At 50.8% G+C, this 21,257-nt stretch overlaps 1 protein-coding gene across 2 annotated transcripts in view; it reads left to right on the forward strand.

Annotated features, from left to right (window-relative positions):
• Positions 1-16,697, forward strand: part of Exoc2 (exocyst complex component 2) — a 150,560-nt gene extending 133,863 nt beyond the window's left edge. For both annotated transcript variants that reach the window (XM_023712082.1, XM_004628412.3), the window contains exons 24-28: positions 6,572-6,627; positions 8,493-8,615; positions 11,622-11,683; positions 14,392-14,451; positions 15,568-16,697. In XM_023712082.1, coding sequence (XP_023567850.1) covers positions 6,572-6,627; positions 8,493-8,615; positions 11,622-11,683; positions 14,392-14,451; positions 15,568-15,661 — 395 coding nt within the window. In that variant the 3' untranslated portion in view covers positions 15,662-16,697. The remainder of the gene's footprint in view (positions 1-6,571; positions 6,628-8,492; positions 8,616-11,621; positions 11,684-14,391; positions 14,452-15,567) is intronic.
• Positions 16,698-21,257: the final 4,560 nt, after the last annotated feature.

Here is a 21,257-nt window from a genome sequence, read left to right on the forward strand (position 1 = left end):
GTACAGGATCTACAGGGTCTCGCTACGTAGATGGGACTGGTAATGATTCTCCTGTTTTCAGCCTCCCAAGTGCTGGGATTACAGCTGTGTGCTACCTGGCTGGCCCTCACTCATGTGAGCATTTCTCTGCAGCAGTCTGCTGAGCAACTTTCCAAATAATAATTAAATCTCTGTTTAATTTGTAAAACATCTCCCCATACCTTAAAGGAAACCTGAAGTTTCAATGATTTAACCAATGCTCAAGATTGAAAGCCAGTCACCCCGGAATAGCCTTGCTTTCTTGGACAAGCTGTGGCCAGGGTTGCTGGGGGGCCACGCAAAGGGAGCACTTCCCTCTCTCCCCATCCAGTGAGTGAGGGCTGCATCCTCATGTGAAGGCCGCCGTGCTGTCTGGCAGCTCTGAGCTCTTCCCCATGGCAGTCAGGCCTATTGTGTTTGTCAGTCTGGGCGTGTCACCACTTACACATGAGCCTGTGCGTTTGTGCCAGTTTAATCACTTGCACTCTTAAGTAGTTGCTGACATAGAATGGTCATATTTTAAATAGTGCGCCCATTTCGAAGCCAAGGGACCTTCCTGCCTGACTCAGAGAAGAGACAGCAGTGACGGCCTGCAGGCAGGCTTTCCACTTTGCTCCCGAGAGCGGGCCCCGTGCTGGAGGAGCTGTGAGCGCCCGGCTGACTCCAGGAAGCGCCTGTGCTGCAGCAGCCTCCACTCTGTGCTCTGTTTACGCCATGGGGAGTTTCCGCGGGGCGCTGAGGCTGCTGGCTCAGTGGCAGTCGAGGTCAGTGGTGTAGGTGGGGACGCTGCTGTGGTCAGATGTCATGACACACTCTGATTTCATATTCAGAGTGTGAAGGGGACACATACTGCCAATGCTTAGAAGGCTTCTCAGTCCCTCATCTAAGTAACACAGAAAGTTCTGGTGTTCATCTAAGGGTAACCTTTTAAAACACATCTTAATTACTACATTGTAATAATGGAGCGCTTCTTTGGAACTTTAAGAAGCCAGTCAGTGTGCCTTATTTTTTTCTGGGTGAACCTTTTTTTTCTTTTTGAGCTGAGGTCTCACTATATAGTTCAAGTTGCCCTTGACTTCACTGGGTAACCCAGGCTGGCCTTGAACTCGGGGCAGTCCTGCCTGAGCCTCCCAAGGGCTGTGGTTAGAGATGTGTGCTACCACACCCAGCCTACACCTTGCAAGTTGACAAGTCCTTCCTAGTTGTGTGTGGCACGTGGCGCCTTGTGACCCACTCTGCCAGCGTGCAGGCTGAAGCTCTGGGCTCCAATACGCTTCCTGCGCATTCCCCGTGCTCCACGTGCGTGGGCATCTTCCTAAGTATATGGCACATCATGGGGACCCTGCAAACACATTCACGGCCTGTTATTTGGAAAATGCTCTCAAGAACAAAGCAAGCGAATAATGTGTACTGGAAGAGAACTAGATTAAGCCTCAGCACTGTTCTCTTCTGTGCGTTCTCTTACTCAGCTTGTATTTTAAAAATTAATCCTGATGCTTACATTCAAAAAGACTTCCTGCACCCCATGAGAAGAGATGCTTTATCAAGGCAGTCACTTAGGTTTCTAATGAGGGCCCTCGTGTCATTTGAGGGGTGATCCTGGACAGTTACCTGGCCTTTCCCTAATGTGTCTGTTGGCATCACTCCTGCAGCAGTTTGTTTAGATGGTTCAGTTCAAGAGTTTTACTTGTAAGCTAGACAGATCTGGTCTCCGCCTCCTTTTGCTCCTTCCTTCATGCATACTTTGAACTTGTGCTTGCCAGCCAGTGCAGCAGGTTCAGGGGGTGCGAGGGTAAGGGGGACGTTGGGCATCTGCGGAGCTAGGGCCAGTAGCGGAGGAGACAGAACCCACTGAACATGAAGCTGCCACCTTGGGAGAAAGGGGCACTGCACCACAGGGTGCGGCAGGTGGCCCAGGCACCTGCCTGTGCGTGCACTGCCCGCCACCAGCAGCGTCTCCTCTGCCTCATAGCTCTGTTCCTTGTGTCATCTTTGATTTACCAGAAGAAAGTGACACATCAGAGCAGTGCAGAAACTTGTTCCATGCACTGATTAGTGAGTGTTCATATCAGGGGCCAGGGATATAGCTCAGCAGCATAAATGCATGCGGCAAGTGCAAGGTCCCTAGTTTAGTCCCTGGTACTGCAAAAAAAAAAAAAACAAAAAAACAAAAAAAACAGTAAGTGCTCATGGCTTTGAGGTCAAGGTTCAGTTCTGCTGTGTCCACTGGTGTTCTGCCCCAGCTCAGATGTCCTCGGTAGTACAGTGGCGCCTGTCTATCATTTGCATATGGTGGTCACCATTCTCATCAAAACCAAGGGAGAGGAAGGGAGAGTCTTCACAGTTCCAACTCCCAGAACTCTGTGCACACCAGATCAGGGAGAGAGCTGCCCACAGTGCCTCTGTCTGGTGACAGCGTGTGGCAGTCACGTTGGACTGCTGTCCTTGGGTCTCATATGCAGATTCAATACATAGCAGTTCTTGTGCCAACGAAAGAAGTTCACCAGTTGGTGACAGCCTGGTGGGCTACACTGAGCACAGACCCTGAGCTTCAGGATGGGGGATGCGTGTTGTTTTTATGGTGCCTTTTCGCAAACTCTTCATTATTTGTCTAAGGAAACAGCATCTGCTTCGTGTGTTCTTAGACAGCACACGGTGTTCCTTCCCACTGGGCTCCAGTTCTTAGGGGTGTGGTTGTAGCTGTCCACATTTTCATCCCACACCTATGTGACAGATCCACACACAGTGAAGAAAGCAGGAGGGCTGTGCATTCGCCACATCGTTAGGAAGAGGTACCTCAGTGTTCACATTGCATGGAGCTGGATGTCATTGGAAAGGTGACTCTGGTATGAAGTTGCAAAATTAGCTTGTAGATGAGCAAGGATTTACATCCCACACGTCTTTTCTGTCACCTCAGTGGACATAAAGTAACATTGGTCATTAAAGTTCATCATATTAAAGTACAGAGGGCAGAAGAACAGCAAAATTAGCCACAGTGTGACCCTGCAGTCACAGCCCCAGCCGGCACCCAGGAATCGTGTTCCAGTCCTGCCCGTGCTCAGCCAAGGTCTTCGAAGCACAGTGTGTGCACTCCTCACTGCATGGTCTTGCGTTGCAGCTCCACGTCCGGGGTGATGCCCCATGTGTGCCGCCGTCTGTCCATCTGTCTCTCTCCAAGCCCTCACTGAAGGAGCTTGCTGCCAATCAGAGCCCATGCTGAGGACACAGGCAGCCCGTGCCTGGTCTCCGAGTCTCGGGGTCTGGCTGGGCCTTCTTCGTCTTGGCTTCTTCACACACCCCTCCCTGTGTGTCCTGGTTCTAGAGCCAAATGCCTGCAGTGCTGAAGTCCTTCCCGCAGAATGGTGCCAGCTCTGCGTGTGGTCGTCTGCAGAAGCGTGATACTCCTCTGTGCCCCACCCCGCAGAGCAGGGCTGTTACACTGGAGGATGGCGAGAGACAGTCCCTGTGCTCAGCAGGGGTACAGATCTTTCTGAGCACTTGCAATCTGCTGGTGATCATATCTGGGTGCAGAGCCTGGACTGACAGTAGCCTGAGTGCTTGCCGGACAGTGCCGTTGTAGCCAGGCAAGTTCCCATCAGGGCCAACTTCGGGTACAAGTATTTGGCAGAGTGGACATGTGCTCACCATCAGATTTTGAGCATTTCACCACAGGAAATTCCTCAGGCCATTGACATTGGAGGTCAGAGTATAGGGTCTTGGGAGTGGACCTTGGGTGCCCCGGGTTGCCACTCCCGGCATGCCCAAGCGGAGGGAGTGGGAATGAAGGTCTGGGCTAGAGGGCGGAGGATAGTACCGAGTTTGTTCTCCAGCCAGTAAGAGTGGCACATAATAAAGCCCGCAGCTGTGTGGCTCACATTATTTTAAATCGAAGTACAAAGGATTTTTAGACAGTGTAGCAGTCCTTATTACAACCCCCTGTATGTAGGTACTACGTGAAGCACACAGACATGGAGGCCGCTGAGTCATGGTCCAGTCGGTATGTAAGCCTTGGGTCTTGTGCTCTGGGCTCTGTGTGTGCCTCTCAAGACCCACTGTCCGCCTCACTGCCTCTGCCGGGAACCTTGGGTGTCCCTGGTGGGCTCCCCACGTGATCTCCTACACTGGGGATAAACGCATGAGAACTCGCAGGCGCATCCACAGCTAGCGCCCAGGTCTGCCTCCAGCTGTGCTCAGCGCCACAGACTGCGTCACCTTCCACAGCTGTGTAACCCGGCGCTCACAGTAGCTCCGCTGCAGCCCTGCTGGCCTTCCACCCTTTCTGCCTTGACCTGCAGGCTGAGGAGGAGCCAGTTCCCCTCCCTCCTGGGACTGCATGTCTTCCTGCTCCTGTTGCTATATCACCTTTTATCCCTTGAAAGTTTTTTGTTTAAGGGTGAGGGAAGGAGTATGTATTTCCTTTTTTTCCTACTCTTTCAGGCTAAATCTCCAAGAAATTCCAGCTTGCCTTTTTCCAAGGCTGTGCGCTTCATACATGGATGTTACCTACGTTAAACCTCTGTCAGTATAGCTAACATAGGAAGCTAGAGTTTTTCAAATGTTTTACTAGAAATACAGTCTTCTGGCTGAAAGTGTTCTTTGCGTTCTTAGTACTTGCTGCTGTGTCTATAGAATTGTGTTGACTGGTTTGGCCTAGTCCCTCTGAGGGGCTGTGTTATTAGTAATGCTTTGTCTAATGGCTCTTACCAGGAAATGGTTTCCTGTGAGGCTCAGAGAGGGAGTTAGAGCAGAATGTCACTGAGCACGTGACTGTGGCCCACTTGAGTTTAATTTTTGACTTTTTAGTCAGCAAGATGCCCCATTTTTCTGTTACACTGAGAATTTTAAATATAGGAAAGGCACCTCCCAGTTCAGGTGTCATTGCTAAGCAGCCTAGACTCCTCTGACACTTGTCCTTAAGTACAGAAGACGGGATTGTGGTTCTGGAGAGCATCACTAGCCAGATGCTGTACTTGTCCTTTCCGGGGCCACCATACGGTCATGTGTCAGGAGACAGGAGCTGAACCTCTACCAGATGGCACGTGAGGACCCGGACCGGAGGTGGAGGACAGGGACTGCGGACTACAGCCAGGGTCGAAGGGGGGCGGGGGAAGGCCAGGGACACCTGTGGCCTGGAAGTTAGCTGCTCTGGTCCCGAGTGTGGATTTCACTTGTGTTTATGTCGGTCCTTGTGCCCCCTCCCCCATGGCTTCTTTTTGTTGGATCCTTTTGCTCAGCAAGAATTAGTTTAATTCCTTGTCACTTTTCTCAGCTTCTCCATTGGCGTAGCACTAACCACACCTGAACCTTCTTCCCCCAAACAAATGTGCACTGTCTGTGTGAAGCCTCAAGAGCAACAGCGTACGTGTTCGTGTGCCGGTGTGTGATGGAGTCCAAGGCCATGGTATAAACAGTGGCGGCGAAGGCCAAGCCCAGTTACTGACTGTAGTCAGGGGACTTGGCCTCAGCTTTCTTGATTCCCCGGTAGCACAGCCAGTGTTCAGAGAGAACACTGTGCCCGTGCCTGGGCATCGTCCAACAGTGCGGAAGCATGCCTGGCTGTGCAGGGAGCTCCCGGAGACATTCTTCACTGTCCCACTCCGACCAGTCCTGTTGTGGGTCACAGTGAAGCCACAGTTCACTGTTAACACTTTTGGTGGCATGTGATGTGGCGGAAGCTGTGGGAGGCCTGTGAATGTTGCAGGCGCCACTATCTGCACACTCCACTCTGTCCTGCTGCAGCCCGCGAGGACAGAGGAGGAGGCTGATGGTGAGCCTTCCTGCCCATGGTCATGCCAGTGGATGCTGCAACATTTAGGTCACAGCACCGTGACCCCAGAACCTGAGCCCAGGAGCCTTCTTGGTGCGCAGAGAGGGTCAGTGTTCATTTAGCCTGATCCTCAGATGACATTTTTTATTTTCTACAGTTTTAAATGTGCTTTATAAAACCAGGTACACTGTGGTTTTATGGGAGGCTCTCCCTCAAAGGGAGTCTTCAAGATCAAAATAGTTGTTCTGAGTGGACTTCTAACTTTGGAAGTACTGGAAGGTGCTGTGGTGTTCAGTGTACATTTTATAAACCACACCCCTTTGTTCCTGCGCCCCTGGGACCTGAACTCGGGGCCTTTGCACTGAGTATTTCTTTGTTTGGTTACTTTTGAGACAAGGGCTCACTAAGTTGTCCAGGCTGAGCCCAAGCTTGTGGCCCTCCTGCCTCAGCTCCCCAGCGTGCTGGGCTTACAGGTGTGCATTAGCACACTCCAGTTTCTGCTGCTGTTCATACATGTGTGGACAAGTGGAAGGTCTTACCTAAATAGTAATTTTAAGGCCAGCTGACCAAAATGTAATGGAATGTATGCAGCAATAGGAGTGAAGCATGGTGAAAGAAAAGTCTTCGTGCACCCTTTTTTAAAGCTGTACGAAAACAGTGCTTTCATGTCTGGCTTTCAGGAGGAAGCACACAGTGGTGGCATTCACTTTCTTTTTCTCCCCAGACCGTGCCATGCACCAGCCTGTGCTTCCACTAAGTGCCTTTCTTCCTCCCCATCCCTTTCAGGTGTCAGAAACTACTTAAAAGAAGCGCTGGTGAACATAATCGCAGTCCACGCAGAGGTGAGCTGGCCCTCGGGTCCACGGTGGGGGTCATTCAGTGATTTCCGCAGCGCTCTTCCCCTCTTCCCAGCAATTCTGGGGTGTGTAGAAAACATGAGTCAGCCTTCTTACCTCTGTGTGTGTGTGTGTGTGTGTGTGTGTGTGTGTGTGTGTGTGTGTGTAGCGTTTGACTGATGCTTTTCTGAAATTAGTTTTCTCTGATAATTAAAAGTAAATTCAGGGCCAGGGAGATAGCTCAGTAGAATAAGCTCTTGCCCAGCAAGCACAGGGTCCTGAGTTCAATCCCCAGTACCGCAAAAAAAAAAAAGTAAATTCAGTAAAATGTGACAGACAAAATGGAACTCTGCTTTCCATTAAAGAGCTTAAGACCTTTAGCTGAAAAAATGTGTGGTCCTCCCATGGGCCAGAACACAGACGAGCTGACATGCAGGTTGGGGTGCTGGGGCCCACATTGACAGGAAGCCAGATAAAATGGGTCAGAGAGAGCACTTGGCATGAGAACCTCACCAGCATGGTCCAGCACCTCACTTGCGTTCTCTTCTGGCAGGATCTGAGGCCAGCCGGAAAGCTGGAATGAAAGAGAAAAGGATAGCGAAGGCCAAAACAGAGCAGCAGAATAAAAGGAATACACCGCTTCTGGCTCCTGGATTGGGGCTAGGCATGAAGCAGCTCGAGCCAAAGAGCAGTGTAGTATGCCATAGTTTTCATTTCTTAATAAAGTGTGAACCCAGACTTCCCTGTGAAAGTACAGTCCTCGGTCACTGAGCGCAGAGCCCCCTTTATAATGAGCAGTAATGTTCAGCTGTGGTTAACTGCAAGTGTGGCAATGCTGGCTGCCTATGACATCAGCGTATCGGTGAACTCACGAGTGGAGTGTATTTGGGTGACAGCGAGGCGGCAGTGTGATGCACCTGACCTGCTGGCTGTAACAAGGCAGCACTCAACAGTGTCCAGAGTCGGTGACAGTGACAAAGATTAGAAATGCCAAGGTGCAGAGAGGGAGAGTGAAATGGTGCCCAGAGCTGTTGTGGTTTGCCCTGTGATCCTCATGACCAAAAGTTTTCTTAAATGCTCAAGTCATATTGGGCTGATCAAAGGAATTAATACTCAAAGGAATTAATGGCTCATTCTCCAAAAAAAGGAAAAACTATAAAGAAAATATGACTATAAATCAGTAAAATGTTTCATGAAATTTCTAAATATAATAGCTCAGTTTGAAAGTGTTAAACTTTAAAGTTAGATAATGTGTGTAAATTAAAAGAAATTGAGTATTTCATGTAGCATATAATAAGACCTGGCTGAGATACAAAATATTAGCCCACTGTGCAGGGAGGGGTATGTGTCTGGGAGGAGAGTTCCACCCAGTTGATGTTGGTTTGTTTGTTTGTTTGGGATGATTTTTATTTTTTTATCTTTATTTTTTGGCGGAACCGGGGATTGAACTCAGGCCCTTGCACTTGCCAGACAAGTGCTTATTCTCCTGAGCCGTCTCCCCAGCCCCTGGGGTGATTTTTAGAGACAGATTCTGGTTGCATTGCCCAAGCCAGGCGTGAGCCCTCAGCTCAAGCACTCCTATGTCTTAGCCTCCCTAGCAGCTGGGTGACAGCTGCTCCCCACTGTGCCTGCTCAGTAGTTCAGAATAGCTTTCAGTTTGTCCTTATCAGCAACGCCTTTCAAAGTCACATTTGCTAACACCGTGTTCTTAAAGAGCGTGTTAGTACAGCTCATCTTAGTTGTCTTTCATCACTTGGGTCTTTTAGAGCATGGCTTAGAAAACCCCCGGACTGCTTTTGCTCCGTGTGTGACGTTATTTCCACAAGTTCCAGCCGGAAAAGTGCTACTGTCCTGCTGGCCTCTCCCCGCAGGTGTTCACCATCTCCAAGGCGCTGGTGCCGAGGGTGCTGTCCAGGGTAGTGGAGGCTGTCTCTGAGGAGCTGAGCCGGCTGATGCAGTGTGTGGCGTCCTTCAGCAGGCACGGAGCCTTGCAGGTGCTGCGTCACTGGGCGTGGTGTGCGGGTGCACGGCCCCTAGGTTTGTGGCCACCTCTCAGCAGCTGCTTGGGGTACATGGGCTCCCATCACGCGTGGTCCTCAGGGCGCAGCACTTCTCGGTGTTCAGTGTAGAGGAGAGCCGTGAAGACTAGTGACATCTTCTGAAGGGCAGTTCCGTTCGGCTTTGTGACTCTTTATTTTGCAGTTGCCTTCCCTGCATTGTACTTAACAGAAAAATGTTAGCAGCCTGTTTTCGGGAAGTAGCATAACATAGCATCTGATGCAGTGTGCACAGAAATTGCAAGAGCTGTCTCTGTGCTCAAGCTGCTTTGTTCAGGTTCTAGTTAGTGAAGTTTCACAGTCAACTCCAGGACCGCTGTATGCTCACGGGGGCCGGTTCATGTGTGCAGTCATTGGCAGGGCTGGGGGCTGGGCCTTGCTGTGTGACCCCTGCCCAGGAGGGTGGCCACTGAGCTGGCACGGGTCCCATCCCCTCCCAGATATGGAGTGAGAGCCCTGCTTCCACTAGCTGCTGAGCAGATGCCAGGCCTCTGCAGACAATGCATACTACTGTATCATGTCTAAAATGCACATATTATTAATTAAAATAACCCAGATAATTGAATAAATGCACAGACTCCAGCACAAATCGCACTGCACCAGTTGGCCTCCGCCCTGTTTGCAGATGTGAGCCTGAAGGAGGCCCAGGGAGCCAGAAGCTCCAGCACAGCTCCTGTGGCCTTCCTGGCTTAAAGCATCAGCTTTGGCACAGCCATGGCTGTAGGAGAGTGGGCGCTCCGGGCAGGGAGCAGCGGGCTGTGGCCACCTGTCCACATGCTCACTGTCCCCTTGCTCTGGCCTGACACACACATCATGGTCCACACTCGCCCTGCCCTCCCAGCCCTGCTGGAGTGGCTGGCGTGGTCCGGGCATGCCAGGAGGGGCCCTGTAATTTAGTGGCATGCTAAGGCAAAAACCAGCCGTCTCAAGACTTATTATAAAATCTGGAATCTTCACAAAATAGCATTCACAACACCTAAGATTCAAGTTTAAAATTAATTGAAATTTAATCAAAATAGACAAAAAAGGAAAATATGGCATACTTATAATATTAAATAGAATCAAATGAGGCCAGCCCTAAGGTAAGCCGGTTGTTGGTATTTGCCAAGACTCAGAAGCGGCATTCAGTGACGATGGCTCTACAGCTGGATGAGCGGGGCATCTCTATAGCGGGGCAGCAGGCACTGCGGGCCCTGGGGGTGTTGGGGAGCTGCACCGAGGGCAGGCAGTGGGTGGGCACATTCGCGAAAAACCGCGTTGTTTACCCGTTGGGCAGTGAGCGAATTCTAAGTCAAAACAGAACCAACGAAGTAGTACAGACTAGTGAATGCCACGTGTGCCTGAGGAATGTCCCACAGCACGACGCTGTGATGACTCCTTGTGCAGATCTCAGTAGAGTTAGTGGAGATGCTGTGAGCACAGGAGTCACAGACAAAGTCAGTCTACACGTTTGAAGTTTTTGAGAATCAAGTAGTGGAGAAACGTACCACAGGGAACACTCCTAATTTGGTTAGGAGATTTGTTATGGAAACTTCTACATTTCCACCTATCACGATTTTCACTAAAAATGTGACTGCATGCCAGCCCTTTTCTGTGCTGGGAGAAGCTGAAGAAATTATATTTTCGTGAATATTTGTGGACAAAGTTCGACATTTGTTTTATTTCTCTTGGGTTTGTACCTAAGAGAATTGCTAGGATGTGGGTGTTCTGGGGAAATGCGAGACTCTCCTGAAGTGGCCACCCATCCCACATCCCGGCAGCAGTTCCCAAGGCTGCCGGCTTCTCTATACCCTCACCAGCGCCCGCACTGAGGTAGCTGACACAGGGTGGAGCGGCATCCGTCTGTGGACTACCTGCTCTCCTGATGGTGTCTGTCCATTGACGCACAGAAGGGTTTCATTTTGCTGAAGCCTGGGTTATTTCCTTTGATGGCTTATACTTTGAGTATGATCTCAAATGCTCTTTAAGACTGAGGTCATAAGATTTATCCCTATTTTATGGGTTTTTGTTGCGCTGTTTTTTGTTTTGTTTTTTTTTTAATAGTACTGGGATTAAACCCAGGGCTTCACACTAACTACAGCCCGCCCCAGCCCTGCCGCACTTATTTTTTGAGACAAAATCTCATTGCATCACTCAGTTGCCCAGGCTGGACTCTCAGCTTGCAAACCTCCTGCTTCAGCCTCCCCACCAATGGGATTACAGGAGTGTGCCACCACACTTGCTTTTAGTTTTCTATTTCTTACATTGAAGACTAGGTCTATTTTGAGGCAATTTTAGAGTTAGTGATAGATTGCAACTTCATTCTTTTGTATGGGAATTTGTGGTTGTCCCAGTGTTATTTGTTGAAGGGAGTCCTCTTTTCCCAGCAGGTGGCCTTGTTGCAGATCCTTTAATCAGACCCTGCTGTGCTGGCTTCTGCACTTGGCTTTCTGTCCTGCTGACCCACAAGCCTGCCTTGTGTCTTTACCACGCTGCCTTGCCTGGTGTAACTTGGTAGGAAGTGTGCAATCTGAAAGCACGGGCCCTCCAAATGCAGGCTGTGTCAAGAACCTTTTGGCTATTCTAGGTTCCTTATATTGTGAAACAGATTTTAGGATCAGCTTGTCACTTTCCACTTAGGAACAGAAGTGCAGCTGCAATTCCAGTAGAGCCGTTTGGGCATCTAGCGAGGGAGGCAGGTGCCCCAGGCAGAGCCCTGGTGTGAGGCGGGGACCTGGGTTGAGGCCTGCTCCTGTCCTGCTCACAGGGGTTGTGGTAGGTGGCCTGTCTCGCAGTCGGACTTGACCACACGCTCACGGCCAGCCAAGGAGGATGTCTGCATAGCCACTTCCTCTGGCAGCTTGGCAAGTCTCTTGCTGGCAGTGGTCCCCATGTGCTGTCGCACCCCACCCTCAACCTGTGGAGATTGGACCTGCCTGTTGTCATGTCTTTTCTCTTTTTCAGGCGAGACTTGAAATCTGTGCCTTGAGAGACACCGTGGCTGTGTACCTGACACCAGAAAGCAAGTAAGAGGCTGGTGTTCTTGTCCAGTGCGTGGTGTGCTTTGTGAGGGTGCCTGAGCATGCAGAGGCCCGCGTGCGCGTGCTGTGCTGAGGCCTGTATTTGGGCCTTGTCTTCAGCTAAACAGTGTGTGCCTACACTAAGCCAAGGGCCAGGAGGGCGGCTGCTTGCAGCATAGTATACGGGAAGGGAGCTTAAGAGGACTTTATGTTTTCTGGCATAAATGGGTCTCCAGAATAATATGGCAGCACTGCACGTTTCTTTACAAAGAAGAGAAAAAGAACGAGTCTTCGTCTATTCATAGCAGACTTGAAGGACGGTTGTAAATATCAGTGTTAGAGGAAGACTTGTGGTTTCTCTGAAAATTTCTGTAGTGGAAATTTGATCATAACTTTTAGCTGTTTTGAGTGATCATCAGGATTTCCTACCATTGAAAATCAGTAGGTGAAGTGAAACAGAACAATTTGCCTATACAAATTGTTTGCCACATTTGCAGTCTCACCTGTTTGCAGTCAGTGTGCCTCAGAAGCCAAGTAACGTGCAGATCGAGTGTTGAAGGACAGAAACTACCAACCACTCACTTCCAGTGTCTGGTGACCTGGCACGTGCCAGCGCTGTGGCTGTCGCCATTACGACTGCAGACCTCTGAGTTTTTTCTTAATGAAGTTGCTCCTCTCTCCTGTTGGCCATGGTTGCCGAATGCACTGCTTCACCGCACTTTCCACCCCTACTCTTCTGCACAAAGTGCTGAGTAGCAGATGGAAGCCCAGTCCTCATCTTCTTGGAGTGAGGGCTTATCTCACCCATGAACTTAACCTCCCAGAGCTTAAGGTTTTCATCTGTAAAAGGGAGGTAATCCTGGCTGCATATGCCTTTTTAAAATGCTTGAAAAGAGAAGTGCTTCGGATTGTTTTCTTTGGAGGGTTGAGGGATTGGAATATTTGCATATATGCAGTGAAATATCTTAGGAGCAGTACCCAAGTCTAAGCATGAAGCCATGTTTTGTATCCATCCTATCCACATAACCTCGCTCTTCACTTACATTTTCTGTCATCAGTTTTACCCATTTTTTCCATTCGCACTGCACGTTAGCATGTTCGCTGTGCGTAGTGATTACATGCTGCCTGGGCGTTGGCACCTTACATAACATGTCTTGGTTATTTTCTCCTCCATTCCATACCTCCTCTTGTTTGTTTGTTTGTTTGTTTGTTTGTTTTCTTTTTTTCTGTATTTGAGGGAAGGGTCTACAGGGTGTTTAGGGTCTCACTACTAGATCGGACTCTAGTGATTCTCCTGTTTACAGCCTCCCAAGTGCTGGGATTACGGGGTGCGCCACCACGCCCAGTCTCAATTGCTGTCTCAGCGTGCCCTGGGGGTGAGGCTGGCACAGCAGGCCCGGCGATCGAACGCCCGGGCCTGCGCCTGCTTGCAGGCCCTTTAATCCGCTGAGCTGTTTGACCAGCCCTTCCTCCTCTTGTTATAAATGATACCCTTAACACCTTTGCATTTGCTGTGGAATTTTTTTACCATGGCCTCATAGTGGTGCGCAAAAAGTTTCAGGATGGAGCAGGTCGGGCTTCGATTCTCAGGTCAGGGTTGCCCAGCCTGCAGTACCTCCCGGCACTCAACTAACTAGGTGTCAAGTCACCCGCTAGAGGACTGTGTCATTACTGACAGGCAGCATGGTCTTTGCGGTCCTCACTGTCGTTAGCACAGTGAAGAACAGTGGTGTTTCTGTGGATCCAGAGGAGGTCTATAAGAAGTGGGATGATGGAGGAGCCACTGGCAGCCGGCATGGGCGACACGGACCGCAGAGCCCTGGGCCTGGCGTCCTGCATGTTGCTGGGAGGCCTGCGCAGACTTTGATGTTGCTCGGTAACGTGTCTCCTGTAGATGAGGAAGATGTGTTTAGAACAGAGTCAAAGGCCACCTTAATGTGAGCATTTCCTCCCTCAGCCGTCAGAAAACACGAAGAGAGAAAAGCTCAGAACTTGTACCCTAGTGGGCGGTACAAGCTACTACTAAATCTTCTCCCCAACATGCTTTTCTGTTAGTTGAGGCGTTTTTCTGATACCTTCTGTTGGCAAAAATTAAACATATCAAATAGATGGTCTTCAGATTCTTTCATTTTACCTTTCTCATGTAAAAAAAAAATGATACTGCATTCTTAAACTTATGAAAATATACTTAAAAATATAGAAAAATGTAGCTCGCCATATCCCTGCACCACAGAATGCAGGGTCACCGTACCCCATAGAGGCAGGATCTGGGCGTTCCGGGACGGGGCAGGAGATCGGGCCAGGGTCTGCACCAGCCTGGTGTGGAGGTTGTGGGTGGCCCACCGCTTCCACGCCCTCCTCTCAACAGCTGCTGCGTGTCTGTAGCTCGGTTTTGTCTGGGAAAGCCCACTGTTTCAGAGCTGTGCTCTGCGCTGCGCATCCGCAGCAGGTGTGGCTCCGCAGGGCGGTGTCCTGCGCGAGGGCTTCACGTACTGCTCAGGGCCAGGCCTCCTGTGCTGCCGCTTGCTAGGAGCCGCAGCCTCTCTGCTGCTTTTCCTCCTGCTTTCACTCTGGTTTGCTCTTCCACTTCACTTGCTTCCCTGCCTGTGTGGGTTCTGTGCCTTTGGCTGTGCTTGCACATCCCCTGGCGGCCCTCTTTGCTCCTTGGAGCTGGGATCTGTCTGTGGTGACGGTGATTTGTTGGTTTGTTCCAGGTCCAGTTTCAAACAGGCTTTGGAAGCCCTGCCTCAACTCGCGAGTGGAGCGGATAAAAAGTAAGCTCTGCTCGCACCGCCTGGGAACTGGGGGCTGGGATAGGAGCGAACAGGCAGGCGGCCAGGGGAGCAGCAGCAGCCGTGGGGAGGGAGGGAGCGCGAGACTTGCGGCCTTGAGTGGGGCACTGCTGTCTGGGCCGGCTTGTCCTCCAGTGGGAAAGCCTTTCTGTTAGGCAGGGGCTAATTTAGAAATGAGTTCTTCTTTAATTGTAAGTGACTGATACAGAGGATGTACATCAGTGGCATAAGCACCTGCCTGGCAAGCAAAAGGTCCTGAGTTCAATTAAATTCCTATACAAAAGAAAAAAAAAAAAAACCTCCTTGAAATAAGTAATTGGTGCAGGAAATATCACAAGAAAGCTTACCTAACTTACAGCGAACTGTAAAAAAAAAAAAAGGCAGCTTTGTAAAACAGGATGCAGTGATTTTTCTTTTTACATGATTAACGTAAAATAGGCACTTGTCACCTTGGACATGGCTTAAAGGCCGGGGTGTTTGAGAGTCAGTCCCTGCCCTAGAAGTGCCCATGAGACCCACTGAGGATCAGGATGCGTTCCAGGGCTGACTGCTGCAGGCCCAGTGCCTGCTTGCTGTGCACGGGAGTTCATCTCTCCTGGCTCTGGCGCTCCAAGAGCAGAGTGGCGCAGCTCTGGTGCCTGCTGCAGACAGGCGGGAGACCACAAGGGGTAGAAAATGAGTGAGGCTGCAAGCGTGGGCAGAGGGTAGCGCTGCACACAGGAGGCTTGTTCTATCTCCCGACCAGGAGCTGGCTGTGCAGCCATGTTTGCCAGCAGGCACACCGCTGTTAACAAAAAGAGCAGATATTAGTGTTCATTTTTTTTTTACAATGAATTTTGAAGAATAGGCTCAGGTATTGCTTCGCTTTAGGGAAGAACCGAATCAATCTAGGGCAGGAGTTTTTAAACAAGCATCAGTGTGTGTGTGTTATACATCCCTTTCCACTCACGCCCTGGGCTGACCTTTAACAGGAATCCATAGGCAGGGGCTTTGGCAGCTTAAGGGCCCACAGAAGATGGTGCTGGGCACCTGGCCCACAAGGTGGCTGTGGCGGCCAGGTCTCCCCTTCCATGCCGTAACACCGTGTCTCCTCTGCAGGCTCCTGGAAGAGCTGCTGAACAAGTTCAAGAGCAGCATGCACCTGCAGCTCGCCTGCTTCCAGGCCACCACCGCAGCACTGGTGAAGACCTGAGGGCGCATGGGAGTGGGCCCCGGCTTAGCAGCAGCATGGAAAGGTGGTGGTCTGTGCTGTCGCTCCAGCCAGAAGTGCCCGAGCAGAATGGGATCTCTGTGGCTGTTCAGCATGCCGTTAAAGCCCATTTTTTTGCCCTTAGCTCACTCAACATGAGTAGCAAGAGGGCCTCCGGGAGAGTGCCGTGGTGCCTGCTGCCGAGAGAGCACTTCTCTGGGCCTTGTCACCACGTGCACATTTCCAGAACCACAATGAGATTGATAAGAGGTTTGGAAAGTTATGCTTAGACATCTTGGGAGCTTCTCTTATATTGTACAACTGCATTTAGAAACTTGCTTTGGTATAAAAGCCCTAAGTTTCCTAATTCAAGTGCATTTTAGGAAACTTACCTGCATAAAAAGCTATTACAATTGGAGTCAGCTATTTGTGGCTTAGACATCCAGAAGCTGATGCTACATTCTGCTGTACGACCTTTACCTTTCCTGCTCTGTCCTGGGCCCTGTGTCAGCTGTCACACCGTGCGGGTGTGGGGTGCCGGTCACACCCACGGCACGGCGGGGATGGCACCCCCTGTCCTCCTTAGCGCCTGCCCCTCGGCAGCTCATTCTCTCTGCCTCCCTTCACTCGAAGCATCTCCTGCAGAGCTGGGTGAGTGACACTCTGTTCGCTGAGGACACAAGGCAGGCACGTGGTCGTCATGCAGCAGCAGTGCCCTGGGAGTCCTCCTCCTCCATTGCTGCGTGTAACATCTGTAGCAATACTGGTAGTACAGAAAATCCTGGTAGCTTCAGGGGATGGTACTAACCATGTCTTGTTTGGGACAGGGAAATGGAATGTGTGTTCTGTTGGAACTGAAGTGAACGTACGTTTACCTTTTTACACACAGCCTAGAGAAAGCCATAGAAGGATGTGGCGTAGTGCGTCTCGTCAGTGTATTGACAACAGTGTCTTGCATGACTAAGTGAGAAAAGGACACTCCTGAGTGTTAACTCATGTACCACATTCAGCCAATAAAGAATCCATCTTTTGGAAGATACAATTTATTTGACTTTTTTCCCCAGTTAGTATCTTTATTTCACCATTTTCACTAACCATGTAATGATTGTGTGCCTACTTCCAGTGTTTAAAGTAAATACTTCAGTTCTTGTTTGTCCTGTGTCTGTGATGGCTGTTGGAAAGCATCCATCAGGTGTCGCGCCAGCGCCATCCGCCAGGCTCCATGCAGCCCTCAGCATGGCGCAGCCTGGTGAGCAGGGGCGACCACCTGTGCTTGACTGCAGATGAGGACACGCAGGCGCTGAGGAGGCACAAGGCTCCTGCAGGCGGTGGCTGGCGAGTGGCAGCTGGGCTGCCTCCTCCGGCTCCCTACCCTGCATGACACACGTTTTCTCCTGTCCTTTCCCTGGGGCCAAGGACAGTGTGCCAGAGTGTCTGTTGCTGACTGTGAACTTCAGCTACAGACACAAAAACCCCATACCCAAATGCAGGGGCTCAGGACAGCTGCTCCAGCAAGTCACGGGACTTCTGGGAAGAAAAGGGGATTTCAAGAGTTGCTTGAGTTGCAGAAGATGAGCTCAGTGGTTAGTAGGAGATGGAGGAACCACAAGTTGGAGGGAAGCAGGGAGGGTCCAGGCGGGCAGCGAATTTCACCGAGGGTGCCAGAAGCAATGAGCCAGTGCGGGAGGCGTGTGAGGCACAGGGCAGCATGTGGTGCAGGACTGCCAGGTCTGGGGTCAGCCTGTGCTGGGGTTGGCGGAGCCAGCCTCCTGTAAACCACCAGAGAATCTGGTTTCACGGAGACTTTCTATATCGGTGCACCATGGAAGTGGCCAATTCTAGAAATGATGTGGGCAAAACCTCTCTGTTAGGCGCAGCTCACTGACTCATTCTCCTCCACCAGCCTTGCATGCAGTTCTCTTCATAGTTGTTCATCATTGCACTTTGCAGTGTGTGCACGCCCTTCTGGGAGAGTGGGCCTCGTACACGGGAAGATTGGGTCTCTTAATCACATGCCCTTCCCTGCCACCCCTCAGTCACCTTTCCCCACCTTGTTCTCCTTGATATTAACCTCACCTCGCACTCGCGGCCCACGACGTTCAGATTCATTGAGTTTATTAGGTTCCTGGCCGTGCATATCTTTTGTCCGTGTATCCCCACTGCCACCCTTCATCCTCTGTCTCCCTTCCCATTTGTGAGATCCATCCTCTTGTCTTCTGTCCATGCTTTATTCTTTATTGTGCTTGGAAAGAAGTTAGGTTTCAGTGCTGGTATAGGGTGATGGTGTGTGATTCTCTTTGAACGTGTGCTGTGGGATATTCAGCCATCAGTTGCATACATATAAATATTGTAACATGTTTTCTGAAAAGTTACACATTTCAACTAGTTTCAAGAACAGGTTTCCAAAATAGAGTGCTTTAGAACAGTTATGCCCTAAATTTATTTTATATGCTAAAGATAATTATGCATAGCTATAGAAAGTAGCATCCATTTTTGCCATTAAACATTGATCTTGTCAGTACTCCTATAAGATGTTCCTTGAAACTGGGGCTGATCACAGAATCCAGAGGAGATGCTGGGTATGTGACATCTGGCCTCACCCAAAGCTGCAGCTATAGTGACCATCACGTGTTGTAAGTGCTGCTTGTATGAGGCCACCACGCACTTTGTGTGCTGATCTCGTTTATGTTCACCCAGATTGTTTTTAATTTTATTGCATGGATCATGAGGAAACCTTTGTGTATCTGGCAAGATTATAAACACGTCTCAGGGCCAGTGACCTAGCTCAGCGGCACAGTGCCTGCCTGGGAAGTGCAAGGTTCTGAGTTCAGTTCTCGGTACCAAGCACAAGAGTATAGACACGCCTCCTGAGTGTCTTGTGAAGAGGCCCTGAGTGCCGTGAGAGCCACCCGGAAGTCTCCGTGCACAGAGCATAGTAAGCAGACAAGGGTAGCCCTGGAACCAGTCCTGACCTTTCAGCAGCAGCTTTTTAACCATGATGGGTGCCCCACCAATTCGGTTGACACTGATGTGGTTGTTATTTGTCTATTTATGTTTTTTAAAAATGATGTCACACCTGCCTACAAACTTTTTAGCAAGGTATAAAGCCTTGAGCACCCAGAACCCTTCCTGTGCTGACTGCCCAAGAGTCCCCACAGTTCTTGTCCTGAGAACAGGGAAAGGAGGCTGTACACTTGCAGACAAGGGCAAGAGTCACAGAAGAAAGCCCAGCCGCCGGGTTAGAGGGAGGTGGGAGCCGAGTTGGGCGCCTGTGGCCCCCGGCCCCTGCAGTCCTGGCCCATGGGGAACAGGCAGGAGCATCACGGCTGGTTCAAGGGCTGTGAAAACTGTGTCATGAGACCCTGCCTCAAGCAAATAAAAAAGGGCAGTGGCCTCAGTTCCCCCGAGTCATGGCAGGCTTCTGAGAAAGTGCCTCTCGGCCGTGCTGGTCTTGGGGCAGAAGCCAGCTCCTCCTGCAGCCTCTGTCCTCCGGCTGCCTGGATCTGCCAGGTCTGCCCCCTCCTGCCACCCAGTCCCTTTTCTGTCCGCATCTTCACAGACATTCACCCTGGGCTTCCACTGAGGCTCCCTTCAGTGCTGGGAATGAGATGACGACATCCCGTGACCGTGGGGTGCGTGCGCCCCACTCTCCCGGCTGCACCGTAGCCAGCAGCGGCCCTGCCACTGTGGTGTGGGCCCAGGCTGTTGGGTGTCAGCGCTGCCGTGAGGTTAGCAGATGTGTCAGACAGTCTTTACTCTTGCATTAAGTGCCCATCTCAGAGTTGCACAGAGCTGGCTACTGCCAGCCCGCCCATCCCCCCGATCTCGTTGCTGAGGGGTTCGCCTTCATGACGCTCTTTAGAGGTTGTATCACTACTGCCCCTTTCTCTGGTTCAGACAGTATGATCTTCCTGGAGTAGAATGTGAGAAGTCCGCTCTTGGGCCCGTTGCTGCTACACGTGCGAGAGCGCACGCAGACACACACGTGCTTCCCTTCCCCTCTGAGGGGTTCATTTGGTTAGACCAGTGTTCTTTGGCCAGACTGCTCAGACCTGCATGTGGGTCGGTGCTGTACCACGCACAGGCCCGGATGCACGTCCTGCCATGCCCCTCCGCCCTCCTGCAGCTCCCTGTTGCCCTCATGAGCACCAGGCCCACTCCATCTGAAATGTGCCATCACCTTGAAATGTGTGCCGGCGCAGGGCCTCTTCCTTGCATGTGGCTGCTGGGATAGTGTCCCCTGGGTTGGCTAGCCCCTTGCAGCCTGGCTAAGGCTGTGCACTAGGGACCTCTGGTCACGGTGTCAGCCTGGAGTGTCCCGCTGCGCTGTGTCTCCTGCGCCGCGGCTTCCACCCGGGCCCTCCCTCAGCAGAGCCCAGCCTCCAGGGGCTTGCACTTGGAGGATCTCATGAGGCTCTGACTGTGGGGAGCCCTCTGCACAGCTCCCTGGGGTTCCGTCCTGACCCAGCAGCCTCGGCGCTGCCAGCCCCACCCCCACCCCACTATGTCCCCTCCCCACTCCTCTTCCTTGTCTGCAGCCGTTCCTAGTGTTCTGGGCGGTGCCTTTTGTTCCTAGCTGTGAATCCAGTGTCCAGATTCTGGGACGTGTTCTAAAGTTATTTCTTGGAATGTCCAGTGCCCTTTTTTTTTATGCTTTGAGTTTTACTTTTTTGGATCTCTTGTCCTAGTCTTAAAAAATCTTTTTGGTCTTTTCCTTCTTTTCTATCTTTGTCTTTATTTTTGAGAAAAGTTTTCACATTTACCTTTCAATTTTTGTATTGACTTTTTCAATTATTGCTATTTATAAAAAGGTTTACCTTCTCTGAGTGTGCTTTTATATATAGTCCCATTTATTCTCAGGGAACAATATTCTGTTAGAAAATTGTCATTTGTGCGTGGTCTCTGGTTTGCTTCATCCTGCTGTTTTGTACAATGGAGTCGATGTCCTAGCTTAAAACCGCATTCCTGACGCACATGGGTTTGTGTCACCATTAACAGGAGCACAGCCACGGCAGGCTGGGCCCTCAGGCCCTGTGCAGGCTTTGGGTCTCAGCAGTGAGGTGACCCAGGCCCTGCAGCAGGCTGCAGGCACGCGCCAGCTTTCCAGAGAAGCCTCGCCCAGTCTCATCCCAAGAGGGTGTGAGCTTCTTGGCTCTAGAAGGAGGAGGCCTGGAGGTCAGAGCCCTGCTGTCCACTAGATCCAGTCACCTTGGCCTCCTGAGAACAGGGACAGGAGCTGGTGGGAGGTTGCCCTGCTCTGTGGAGGAAAGGACCTGCAGCCACTCAGTGGCACACACCCTCAGACGTGCCCTGTCTTTACTTCCAGAGTCCCAGGCCACAGATGCCTGCGCCTTTTAGGAGCTTTGCAGTGCAAGCTTCAGGTTGTTGGGTTTTGTTTTCAGTACTGCCAATTTAAGATCTCTCTTTTTTTTTTTTTTTTTTTTTTTTTTGATACAGGGTCTCGTTACACAGTTCAGACATATAGTGGTCCTCCTGTCTCAGCCTCCCCAGAACTAGGATTATAGGTATGTGCCACCATTCCCGGGGCCAGCACAGCATGCAGTACTGGGGATCGAACAAGGGTCCTTGGGCTTGCCAG

This window comes from Octodon degus, unplaced genomic scaffold (assembly GCF_000260255.1).
Source record: "Octodon degus isolate 3935 unplaced genomic scaffold, OctDeg1.0 scaffold00023, whole genome shotgun sequence".
NCBI lineage: Eukaryota > Metazoa > Chordata > Mammalia > Rodentia > Octodontidae > Octodon > Octodon degus.